Genomic DNA, 13162 nt, shown 5'->3' with positions numbered 1-13162 from the left:
CCCAGCTGGGGAGTCTAGAACCAGGGGTCACAGTCTCACAATAAGGGGTCGGCCATTTAGGACTGAGATGAGGAGAAATTTCATCACTCAGAGGCTGGTGAATCTTTGGAATTCTCTACCCCAGAGTCTGTGGAGGCTCAGTCGTTGAGCATATTCAAGACAGAGATCGATAGATTTTTGGATATTAAGGGAATCAAAGGATATGGGGATAATACAGGTAGGTGGAGTTGAGGTAGAAGATCAGCCATGCTCTTACTAAAGGGCGGAGCAGGCTCGAGAGACCGAATGGCCTACTCCTGCTCCTATTTCTTATGTTCTTATGATGAATGTTTCCATCATTTTCTGTTTTGGTTTAGGACAACCCACCCCATTTCTCTAATGCTATATGTGAGTAGCACACATTAAGCCACCTTCACTATAATGTAATTACTCAACCAAGGAATGTTTCTTGAGATAAAATACTCTCCTACCACTTATCATGTTAATAAACATGGACCCTAATAGGTTGAAACTATACATAGTTTAAGGGCCCAAGTATTTCTTTGTTCTGAATACAAAGAAATTGAATACCTATTTATTTGTGATACTAAGCATTTTTCATTCAGCTGTATGAATGCCAAGACAAAGCAAAGTAACAAACTGAACAGTTAAACATGTAGGCATGATTAAAATTATCTAAAGATAAAGAAGGCTTAAAAAAAAAACTGTTATATTGTAACGGGTTAGCAGTGTCTCTTCCAGTGAGCAATTTTACTTGATCCATCCCATACAAGGCTTTTATGATGATCCATGCATAATATTTCTTTTATTAACTTTCTGTCAAAATAGGTTCTGTGGAAAGTCATTAAACAGATTTGTGGAACAAATGAACTTCAAACAATTAAGATGGGAACAGGGATCTGCACGTCAGAATTGTGTATGATTGAGGGACAATTGCTTTCTAGCAGATTAATGACCTTTTGCAAGTTGCAGAATAAGATCCAAACTGCAATTATCACCATAGCAACATTCAAAGCAACATGGCATGTAGAATCAACAATCTGCCTTTTTTTGAAGGAAAAGCAGCGACACTGAATACACTCACTCTCATTAATGGTAACATTGCTTTAAAACTGCAATTCCATGTATTTTTCCAACAAAAAAGTTAGTTCAATGAATAATCATATACGACATCATCAGACATGTTTTATAAATTGAAAACGACAGACTTTGCTCTTGAGAGACTTACGGGATTTTTTATTTATAACATGCAGTGTATGAAAAAAGGTCTATCAACCCATTCATGAAGGATCTGTGAGAATCAAACATTTTATGAAGACATTTTTACCTGGGCTGGTGAATATTTCAAATTTTCCAGTTACTGATATGATAATTCAGATTTTAATAGGGATTCTTGCAGCTTTTCAACCCCTGAAGCATAATTCAGTCAATGTTACCCTTGTGCATACAGGATTTCAACTACTTTTCTTTCTTGTGCATCTCATTTATAGCATAGTTATATTGTTCAAGTATCTGATGAAATGAAAAAAGGCATTATACAGATGTGGGCACTAGGTAGGCAAAAAGCCATGGTTCAAAATCATTTTTGATAGTTTCAAAGCATTTTGTATCCTTGCTGAAATTTTAAAAACATATTTATGTTCAGACCATTAATTCAATCCTTTTACAAATGATTGGAAAAAGCTTTACAGACACTCTTGCCATTGCATAATTGTAGTGTTCCCTAGTTATTTGGAGAATAATGAAGACATATTCTTTATGCTCGTAAACACTCTATGGTAATACTACAGGAGACGACGGTACAGTAGTTCCAATGATTAAAATGGACTAATACGCTGTTCTTTTATCTCTAGAAATTATTTGCCCAGACAAATGGAATAAAATTCTTCTGTTCCTGATGTTTTTAAACATCATTAATAAAATAAGTTTGAGCACTCTCAACCAAGTTCCCCATGGATGTAAGCCAACAGCACAAAACCTCCTATGGTTTGGCACTAATTGGAAATTATAGGAATATGAGTAGGCCATTCAGCCCTTTGAGCCTGTTCCACCATTCAATTAGATCAGGCTGATCTGTATCTCAACTGCACTTACCCACCTTTGCTTCATATCCATTGATACCAAACAAAAGTCCATCGATCTCAGTCTTAAAAAATTTAAATAGACCAAGCATCTACAGACTTTTGGGGAGATACTTCCAGATTTCTACTACCCTTTGTGTGAAAAAGTGCTTCCTGATATCACACTAAAATGACCTAGCTATAATTTTAAGATTATGTCCCTTTGTTTTAGATTCCTCCACCAGAGGAAAACGTTTCTCTGTGTCTATTCTATCAAATCTCTTTTTCATTCTAAAGAACTCGAGTAGATCACCCTCAACCTTCTAAACTCAAGAGAATACAAACCAAGTTCATCCATAGAATCATAGAATGATTACAGCACAGAAGGCGGCCATTCAGCCTGTCAAGCCCATGCCGGCTCTCTGCAAAAGCACTTCAGCTAGTCCCACTCCCCCGCCCTTTTCCCGTAGCCCTGCAAATTTTTTTGCTTCAGGTACTTATCCAATTCCCTTTTGAAAGCCACGATTGAGTCTGCCTCCGCCACTCTTTCAGGCATTGCATTCCAGATCCTAACCACTCGCTGAGTAAAAAAGTTTTTCCTCATGTCGCCTTTGGTTCATTTGCCAATCACCTTAAATCTGTGTCCTCTGGTTCTCGACCCTTCCGCCAATGGGAACAGTTTCTCTCTATCTACTCTGTCTAGACCCCTCATGATTTTGAATCAAATCTCTTCTCAACCTTCTCTACTCTAAGGAGAACAACCCCAGCTTCTCTAGTCTATCCACATAACCGAAGTCCCTCATCCCTGGAATCATTCTCGTAAATCTTTTCTGCACCCTCTCTAAGGCCTTCACATCCTTCCTAAACTGCGGTGCCCAGAATTGGACACAATACTCCAGTTGAGGGCGAACCAGTGTTTTATAAAGGTTCATCATAACTTCCTTGCTTTTGTACTCTATGCCTCTATTTATGAAGTCGAGTATCCCGTACGCTTTTTTAACTGCTTTCTCAACCTGCCCTGTCAACTTCAACGATTTGTGCACATATACCTCCAGGTCGCTCTGTTCATGCACCCCCTTTAGGATTGTACCCTTTAGTTTATATTGCCTCTCCTCGTTCTTCCTACCAAAATGTATCACTTCGTACTTTTCTGCTTTAAATTTCATCGACCACATGTCCACCCATTTCACCAGCCTATTTATGTCTTCTTGAAGTCTATCACTATCCTCCTCACTGTTCACTATACTTCCAAGTTTTGTGTCATCTGCAAATTTTGAAATTGTGCCCTGTACTCCCAAGTCCAAGTCATTAATATATATCAAGAAAACCATTGGTCCTCTTACTGACCCCTGGGGAACACCACTGTGTACCTCCCTCCAGCCCGAAAAACAACCATTCATCACTACTCTCTGTTTCCTGTCACTTAGCCAATTTCCTATCCATGCTGCCACTGTCCCTTTTATTCCATGGGCTTCAACTTTGCTAGCAAGCCTATTATGTGGCACTTTATCAAAAGCCTTTTGGAAGTCCATGTACACCACGTCAACTGCATTACCCTCATCAACTCTCTCTGTTACCTCATCAAAAAACTCGATCAAGTTAGTTAAACACAATTTGCCTTTAACAAATCCATGCTGGCTTTCCTTAATTAATCCACACTTGTCCAAGTGACTGTTAACTTGTCCCTGATTATCGTTTCCAAAAGCTTCCCCACTACCAAGGTTAAGCTGACTGGCCTGTGGTTGCTGGGTTTATCCTTACACCCTTTTTTGAACAAGGGTGTAACATTTGCAATTCTCCTGTACTCTGGCACCACCCCGTTATCTAAGGAGCAGTACCTCCGCAATTTCCTGCTTAACCTCCCTCAGCATACTAGGATGCATCCCATCCGGTCGTGGTGACTTATCAACTTTTAAATTCAGACAGCATTTCTAGTACCTCCTCTTTATCAATTTTTATCTCATCCAGTATCTCCACTACCTCCTCTTTCGTTATGAATTTGGCAGCATCTTCTTCCTTGGTGAAGACAAATGCAAAGTACTCATTTAGTACATCAGCCATGCCCACTGCCATCATGTGTAGGTCTCCTTTTTGGTCCCTAATCGGCCCCACCCCTCCTCTTACTACCCATTTATTATTTATATATGCCTATAGAAGACTTTTGAATTCCCTTTTATGTTAGCAGCCAATTTATTCTCATACTCTCTCTTTGCCCCTCTTATTTTCTTTTTCACTTCCCCTCTGAACTTTCTATATTCAGCCTGATTCTCACTTGTATTCTCAACCTGACTTCTGTCATGCGCGCTCTTTTTCTGCTTCATCTCTATCTCTTTTGTCATCCAGGGAGCTCTGGCTTTAGTTGCCCTACCTTTCCTCCTAGTGGAAATGTATCTGAACTATATCCGAACCATCTCCTCTTTGAAGGCAGCTCATTGTTCGATTGCAGTTTTGCCTGCCAATCATTGGTTCCAATTTACCCGGGCCAGATCCGTTCTCAACCCACTGAAATTTGCCTTCTTTCAATTAAGTATTTTTACTCTAGATTGCTCCCTGTCCTTTTCCATAATAAATCTAAACCTTATGATACTATGATCACTGCTCCCTAAATGTTACTCTACTGACACTTGCTCCACTTGACTCATCTCATTCCCCAGAACTAGATCCAGCAATGCCTCCTTCCTTGTTGGGCCGGAAACAAACTGATCAAGAAAGTTCTCCTGAACACACTTCAGAAATTCTTCCCCATCTCTACCCTTTACACTATTATTATTCCAATCTACATTAGGATAATTGAAGTCCCCATTATCACTACTCAATAGTTCTTGCACCTCTCTGTAATTTCCTTGCAAATTTGCTCCTCTATATTTTTCCTACTAGTTGGCGGCCTATAGAATACACCTAGTACTGTAATGGCACCTCTATTATTTCTTAACTCTAGCCAATTAGATTCTGTCCATGACCCCTTCAGGACATCCTCTCTCTCCAGCACTGTAACATTCTCCTCAACCAAAACTGCCACCCACCTCCTTTCTTTCCTTTCCCATCTTTCCTGAAGATATCCAGCAATATTTTAAACCCATTCCTGCCCTTTTTTAAGCCAGGTCTCCGTTATCGCCACATCATATTCCCATGTTTTTCAAATCCAAACTTTTAATTGGCTATATCCATGTAACCAAATCTTACCAAGTCAAGGCTTGCCAGTTTAACAATTGCATAATAAAGGAAAAAGTGCAAATGCTGAAAATCTGAAATAAAAACAGAAAATGCTGATCAGTCAACATCTGTAAAGATGACAAGGGGTACATATCTGAAATGTAACTTCCTGCATTTCCTGTTCTTATTTTAGTTTATCAATGGCAGTGCCTAACCACCAAAATAGTTATTTGATTACTGACAAATAGATCACCTTATGGCTGTTTTGCCAATAATCTCAACATAACTACAAACTATAATCAAAGAGAAATGTTGTGAATTGATTGCCACTGTGCCCCACCACACAGAAACTGTTACAGAATTAAATGGACAACCGCTGATGACCTTTTAATGAAGTTACAGTGAGACTACTTTAAAAAAAACTATGTACTTGTAATTACAGCCACAGTACTGCCTAATGAAAATACCAATCCAACACAGCTGTTCAATTAACTTTAACTTGTAGACACATTACCTTACACTGCAATAATTGATCTTTAGTATGTGTTGTTGGTACAGCAATGACCAAAGAGAGTGCTGAGAAGACATAAGGCAGAAGGGGAAGGCATTATCTGTAGTTAAGGAACAGATCTACACTTTGATTGGAAAAGACTGGTTGGAACAAAATGACATTCTAAGTTTATGGTATAAGTAATATACACCTTTCATTGTAGCTCAAATCAAACCCCTAACTAATTTTAAGTCTTTTAGTTTAATTTTGCAATGATGGTGGACTTCCAACTTGGGAATTTTAATTTTTGACTTTTTACTCAGAGGAAATTATTGAAGCTAGTTAACAAAGAAAATGAACAGATAGTTGGATATATATTGAGATGGGATAAGTGTAATAGAAAGTAATGTACTGGTTAAGTTATTTCATTAAGATGGGCATTACTGTACTGATGGCTGAAAGAGGGAGCAAATAATGCCAAGGGTTAAGTTGCTTATTGCCCCCGAAACCATTAGTCACATGGTTGAATAATCGCCATAAGCATTTTTCAGTTATGACCACTTTAAGGATAAAGTTGTTCTATGTCACACTATCATTAAAACACTTTTCCATTTCAGCAAGTGTGGGTCTTCCAGTTTCATGCAATAAAGAAATATTAACAATGATAAACACAATTACATCCTTCATCAGATAATGTTTCTCCCAAGCTGTCAATAGTAATACCGATGAATAATCAATACAGACAAGTGATTACAACCATTTCTGAGCAATTACTAATGGATTCAATTGAAGGTGACCAGTGCTGTAAACCTATAAATTGACTGGCCTATTGGCCAATGACCAAGCTACTGTACATGCTATGAATGGGTAGTAGAAATAGCCAGTGTTTTTGATTTGTTTTCCCTTATTGGCTTGTTCATTTTAAAATATTTTTTCTCTCCCTCCCCTTTTAGCTCTCACCTGATACATAATTTACTGTCTGAAAGGGTAGAAACCAATACTGCTCTAATACCATGATCAAGCAACCCTGGATCCCGTTTTGCATGGGCATTATTACAAATGGATGTCCTACATGCCAGGTAATGGTGTGCAGGAAAAGTACCATTCCAATTAATATTAAATGAAGCTACCATCTGTTTGAGGCTAGCACTTCCACCAGCCACCGGAAATGTTGGCAGAAAATGAGGTGGGCCAAAAAGTGAATAAAGATCTAGTGTAAATTGATGTAAAAGATGTAATAGCAGAGCACTTGGAAAACAGTGACAGAATCGGACAAAGTCAACATGGATTTACAAAAGGTAAATCGTGCTTGACTAATCTACTGGAATTTTTTGAGGATGTAACTGGTAGAATAGATAAGGGAGAACCAGTGGATGTGGTGTATTTGGACTTTCAGAAGGCTTTCGATAAATTCCCGCATAAGAGATTAGTGTGTAAAGTTAAAGCACATGGGATTGGGGGTAAGGTACTGACTTGGATAGAGAACTGGTTGGCAGACAGGAAGCAAAGAGTTGGAATAAACGGGTCTTTTTCCGAGTGGCAGGCAGTGACTAGTGGGGTACCGCAGGGATCGGTCCTAGGACCCCAGCTATTCACAATATATATTAATGATCTAGACGAGGGAACTAGATGTAATATCTCCAAGTTTGCAGACGACACAAAGCTGGGTGGGTGTGTGTGCTGTGAGGAGGATGCCGAGAAACTCCAGTATGATTTGGACAGGTTGGGTGATTGGGCAGAAGCATGGCAGATGCAGTATAATGTGGATAAATGCGAGGTTATCCACTTTGGTGGCAAAAATAGGAAGGCAGATTATTATCTGAACATCAATAGATTGGAAGAAGGGGAAGTGCAACGAGACCTGGGTGTACTTGAACACAAGTCGCTGAAGGTAAGCATGCAGGTGCAGCAGGTGGTTAAGAAGGCAAATGGTATGTTGGCCTTCGTAGCGAGAGGATTCGAGTACAGGAGCAGGGATGTCTTGCTGCAGTTGTACAGGGCCTTGGTGAGACCTTGAGTATTGTGTGCAGTTTTGGTCGCCTTATCTGTGGAAGGATGTTCTTGCCATGGAGGGAGTGCAGCGAAGATTCACCAGACTGATATCTGGGATGGCAGGCATGACGTATGAGGAGAGATTGGGTCACTTGGGCTTATACTCGCTGGAGTTTAGAAGAATGAGAGGGGAGCTCATTGAAACTTATAAAATTCTAACAGGACTAGACAGATTAGATGCAGGAACGATGTTCCCGGTGGCGGGGGAGTCCAGAACCAGGGGTCACAGTCTAAAGATAAGGGGTAAGCCATTTAGGACTGAGATGAGGAGGAATTTCTTCACCCAGAGAGTGGTGAACCTGTGGAATTCTCTACCACAGAAGGCAGTTGAGGCCAATTCATTAAATATATTCAAGAAGGAATTAGATATATTTCTTAAGGCTAAAGGGATCAAGGGATATGGGGAGAAAGCAGGGACAGGGTACTGAATTTGGATGATCAGCCATGATCTCATTAAATGGCGGCGCAGGCTCGAGGAGCCGAATGGCCTACTCCTGCTCCTATCTTCTATGTTTCTATCCAATTTTCCAATTCGAAGTCTATTATCTTTGAGATGCTTTGTAAATCTTCTACCCTTTCTCTTCCTGTTTGTTCTTCACATGATGAGACGAGTAAAAGGCGATAACAGGAATGAATGTTCAGAATCATATTTCTGCATCCAGCAACCATCTGAACATTTATGAACTGGTTATCCTTCCTGTTCATGTGTTGATGTATTCATGAATTGCAAATGTCCTCTGAGGTGACCTGGAAGGATCCTGTGCAGAGAAGCTTAATGTCACTGTGACCTTCACAGTTACAGGAGGAGCCAATTGAAGTTGTCTGTAAGTCAACATGCAGCTTGATCATTGCCTCTGCAGTGAAACAAAGGCAATAAAGACAGGTCTCCTCTGATATACCCAGGTACGAATAGTATTGTCTGTAATCAGGGGACCGTGGGTATTGGGATCAAACATACTGCCTGAGGTGCCACTGGACCTGAAGATGTCCAGTCATGAATTGGTCCTCCAAATCCATTTCATGCAGCACCATAGAAACACCTTTCCTTTCCATCCTCCCAACTGTATCAGCTGCAACCAGCAAAGCAGCAGCAACATGATTGACTCTTAACTTCCCTCTGAAGCCCAGAGTCGTCTAGTAAGTCACTCAATTGTATCAAAGTGCTACAGTGATTCGAGAAGAAGGTTTCCACCATCTTATTAATGCAAATATGGATGGACAATAAATGTTGACCATACCAGCAATGCCCACATCCCAAAAATGAATTTAAAAACTGACCAGACTTCAGGAAAGTATTACCTTGCAACATGAAGGCTATCCTATTTGTGAGTCGTTTGACTGTACTGAGGTCAGGAACAAGAGATGGGTTTTCTCTGCAGCATGCCAAACACAACTGCAATATTTCATCAATTGGCAAGTTTGTAGAATTCTTAAGTTACTAATGCTGACAAGTAGAGCCAAATTTTCAGCTTAACCAGAACTGGATGTCAGACAAGCAATCATGTCTTTGGATGATGTCGCTGAGGTGCAGCATGTACATGAGAAATAGGAGGGGCCAAGGATAGATCTTTGATATTTCTTTTGGAAATAATTTTATATTTATGTTATTTTTAGGAAGATGCCATGCAAGAGAAGCTGTATCACATGCAAATAACCTGCAGCCATCATAATCCTAGAACAGAAACATACAGTCAGAAGAATGTTTAACTGGATTTGCCTGAAAAACTCTCTCATCATAAAATGTGATGCACAAGACAGGCTGTGACAGAGTCATGCTGTATGCTGGAATCTAATGTTCAGCCAAAATTCATCACAGGCACAGTCAAGGTCACCACAGTACTCAACTTCTACGCCTTGTAGCCCATTCCTGTGTGACGCAGGAGACATCAACAATGCAATGGTGGTGAGTGTGAAAGGGATGGCTTGGACATTGTAGGGATGCTTTACGGTGTTGGTGTGGGGTGGTGCCAACCTGGCGCATCATGTGGCAGCCAGGGTGTTCAGTGAGGAGAAATGTGAAGTTACCAATTTGGTAGGAAAAATAGAAAAGGAGAGTATTTTTTAAATGGTGAGAGATTGGGAAATGTTGGTGTTCAGAGGGTGTTCTTGTACACAAAACACTGAAAGTTAACATGCAGGTACAGCAAGCAATTAAGAAAGCAAATGGTATGTTGGCCTTTATTACAAGAGGATTTGAGTATAAGAGTAAAGATGTCTTACTGCAATTATATAGAGCCCTGGTGAGACCACAGCTGGAGTATTTTGAACAGTTTTAGTCTCCTTAACTAAGGAAGGATATACTTGCCATAGAGGGAGTGCAACGAAGGTTCACCAGACTGATTCCTGGGATGGGGGGATTGTCCTATGGGGTGAGATTGAGTAGACTGGGCTTATATTCTCTGGAGTTTAGAAGAATGAGAGGTGATCTCATTGAAACATAGAAAATTCTTACAGGGCTTGACAGGGTAGATGCAGGGAAGATGTTTCCCCTGGCTGGGGAGTCTAGAACCAGGGGTCACAGTCTCAGAATAAGGGGTCGGCCACTTAGGACTGAGATGAGGGAAATTTCTTCACTTAGAGGGTGGTGAATCTTTGGAATTCTCTATCCCAGAGGGTTGTGGAGGCTCAGTCTTTGAGTATATTCAAGACAGAGGTCGATAGATTTTTGGATATTATGGGAATCAAGGGATATGGGGATAGTGCAGGGAAGTGGTGTTGAGGCAGAAGATCAGCCATGGCCTTACTGAATGGCGGAGCAGGCTCGAGGGGCCGAATGGCCTACTCCTGCTCCTATTTCATATGTTCTTATGTTCCCTACCCTACTCCTGCACATCCTTACTCACACCAACTTACCTTGAACCTCCACCCATCCCTCTCTATCTACATTACACATCCCCATCTCATTAGCCACCCCTCATCTTAGTGCAATCATACCAACTAACAACACACAAGGGTAGCCACTTGGGTGTTTTATCCGATGTTCATGTAGTTTCTGTTAATGTGCTGTCAAACATTGTAACCTTTATTTTCAACACTTTGCGTTCTTGGACAGATTTGTGTGCACCTCTGGAAGTGGTTTAGTGAGTTGCAGTGAATGGTGAGACATAACGGTGCCCCCCACAATGGTGGTGAGTGTGAAAGGAATGGCTTGGACCTTGTTGGGATGCTTTACGGTGTTTGTGTGGGGTGGTGCCAACCTGACACAACATGTGGCAGCCAGGGTGTACAGCGTCAAGTGAAGTAAATCTGGCCATGGTGAGGCCATCCTTGGCCTCCCGGGCAACAATGTGCTCAGGTGCTGATGCCCTGTGTCCTGTGCAGCATCAGTTGATTGCGAAGCAGGTTGGTGTTGTTGTTGGTGCTGCTGGTGTGCCTGGCGCTGGAATGTTGATGGAATAGATGGCAGGTGAAGTAGAGATGACAGAAGAGTTCTTCCAATGAAATATTAGATGAAATAAACATAGTGAGAGAGGAAGTATTAAGGGGTTTAGCAGCTTTAAAAGTGGATAAATCCCCAGGCCTGGATGAAATGTATCCCAGGCTGTTAAGCGAAGCAAAAGAGGAAATAGCAGAGGCCCTGACCATCATTTTTCAATCCTCTCTGGCTTCAGGTGTAGTGTCAGAGGACTGGAGGATTGCTAATGTGGTACCCTGGTTTAAAAAGGGAAAAAAGGATTGACCGAGTAATTACAGGCCAGTCAGCCTAACCTCGGTGGTAGGAAAATTATTGGAAAGAATTCTGAAGGACAGGATAAATCTTCATTTAGAAAGACACGGATTAATCAAGGATAGTCAGCACGGATTTGTTAAGGGAAGGTCGTGACTGACAAACTTGATTGAATTTATTGAGGAGGTAACAAGGAGGGTAGATGAGGGTAGTGTGTTTGATGTAGTGTATATGGACTTTAGCAAGGCTTTTGATAAGGTTCCACATGGCAGACTGGTCACAAAGTTAAAAGCCCATGGGATCCAGGGCAAAGTGTCAAGATGGATTCAAAACTGGCTCGGAGACAGGAAGCAGAGGGTACTGGTGATGGGTGTTTTTGTGACTGGAAGGCTGTTTTCAGTGGGGTTCCACAGGGCTCAGTGCTAGGTCCCTTGCTTTTTGTGGTATATATCAACGATCTTGACTTGAATATAGGGGGTATGATTAAGAAGTTTGCAGATGATACTAAAATTGGCTGTGTGGTTGATACTGAAGAAAGAAGCTGTAGACTGCAGGAAGATATCAATAAATTGGTCAGGTGGGCAGAACAGTGGCAAATGGAATTCAATCCGGAGAAGTGTGAGGTAATGCATTTGGGGAGGGCTAACAGGGAAAGGGAATACACGTTAAATGGTCGGACACTGAGTAGGGTAGAGGAACAAAGGGGCCTTGGAGTGCATGTCCACAGATCCCTGAAGGTAGCAGGGCAGGTAGATAAGGTGGTTAAGAAGGCATACGGAATGCTTGCCTTTATTAGCCGTGGCATAGAATACAAGAGCAAGGGGGTTATGCTTCAACTGTATAAAACACTAGTTAGGCCTCAGCTAGAGTACTGCGTGCAGTTCTGGTCACCACATTACAGGAAAGATGTGATTGCACTAGAGAGGGTACAGAGGAGATTTACAAGGATGTTGCTGGGAGTAGAGAATCTTAGCTAAGAGGAAAGACTGGATAGGCTGGGTCTGTTTTCCTTGGAACAGAGGAGGCTGAGGGGAGACCTTATTGAGGTGTATAAAATTATGAGGGCATAAAGTGGATAGAAAGGACCTATTTCCCTTAGCAGAGGGGTCAAAAATCAAGGGGCGCAGATTTAAAGTAATTGGGGGAAGGTTTAGAGGGGATTTGAGGGGAAGTTTCTTCACCCAGAGGGTTGTGGGGGTCTGGGACTTGCTGCCTGAAAGGGTAGTAGAGGCAGGAACCCTAACCATATTTTAAAAGTACTTGGATGTGCACTTCGAATGCTCTAACCTGCAGGGCTATGGACCAAGAGCTGGGAAGTGGGAATAGGCTGGATAGCTCTTTGTTGGCAGGCGCGGACACGATGGGCTGAAAGGGCCTCCTTCCATGCTGTAACTTTCTGTGATTCTATGATTCTAGGTAAGAGTGGATGGAGAGTGGAAACTGGAAAGCCTGCATAATCTGTGCTGGAAATGGACTGAGAAACAGCTTGTGGCTGAGGAAAGTGATGGTCTGTCAGGTGAAAGCTCTTACTGTACATTTGAAGCTGTCAAGTAATCAGCTGGAGCAATGGCCATTCAACTCCCACCTCAGGCTCACAGACGTGGTCCCCGAGCAGTGTTGACCCCATGAGCGTCAAAAGGTAAGCTAAAAAAGCCTGTTAATCATCTGTCAACTAGATGCTAATGAGTTTAATTGGGTCGCCCGCCGCTGCCTGTCGGATCTGCTCAGCACTGACAGACC

At 41.6% G+C, this 13162-nt stretch overlaps 1 protein-coding gene across 6 annotated transcripts in view; it reads right to left on the bottom strand.

Moving 5' to 3' along the window:
* Positions 1–13162, bottom strand: part of ush2a (Usher syndrome 2A (autosomal recessive, mild)) — a 1396947-nt gene that overhangs the window by 1327813 nt on the left and 55972 nt on the right. Inside the window, exon 2 of one of the 6 annotated variants that reach the window (XM_085981154.1) lies at positions 5728–5789. The exons of the other annotated variants lie outside the window; for them this stretch is intronic. Coding sequence (XP_085837280.1) covers positions 5728–5789 — 62 coding nt within the window. The remainder of the gene's footprint in view (positions 1–5727; positions 5790–13162) is intronic. 6 annotated transcript variants of the gene reach the window in all.

Source organism: Somniosus microcephalus, chromosome 3 (genome assembly GCF_052327205.1).
Source record: "Somniosus microcephalus isolate GS21.2 chromosome 3, FLI_Smic_1.0, whole genome shotgun sequence".
Lineage (NCBI taxonomy): Eukaryota > Metazoa > Chordata > Chondrichthyes > Squaliformes > Somniosidae > Somniosus > Somniosus microcephalus.
The sequence above is the reverse complement of the archived record's forward strand: the minus strand, read 5'-3'. Positions and strand labels throughout refer to the sequence as shown.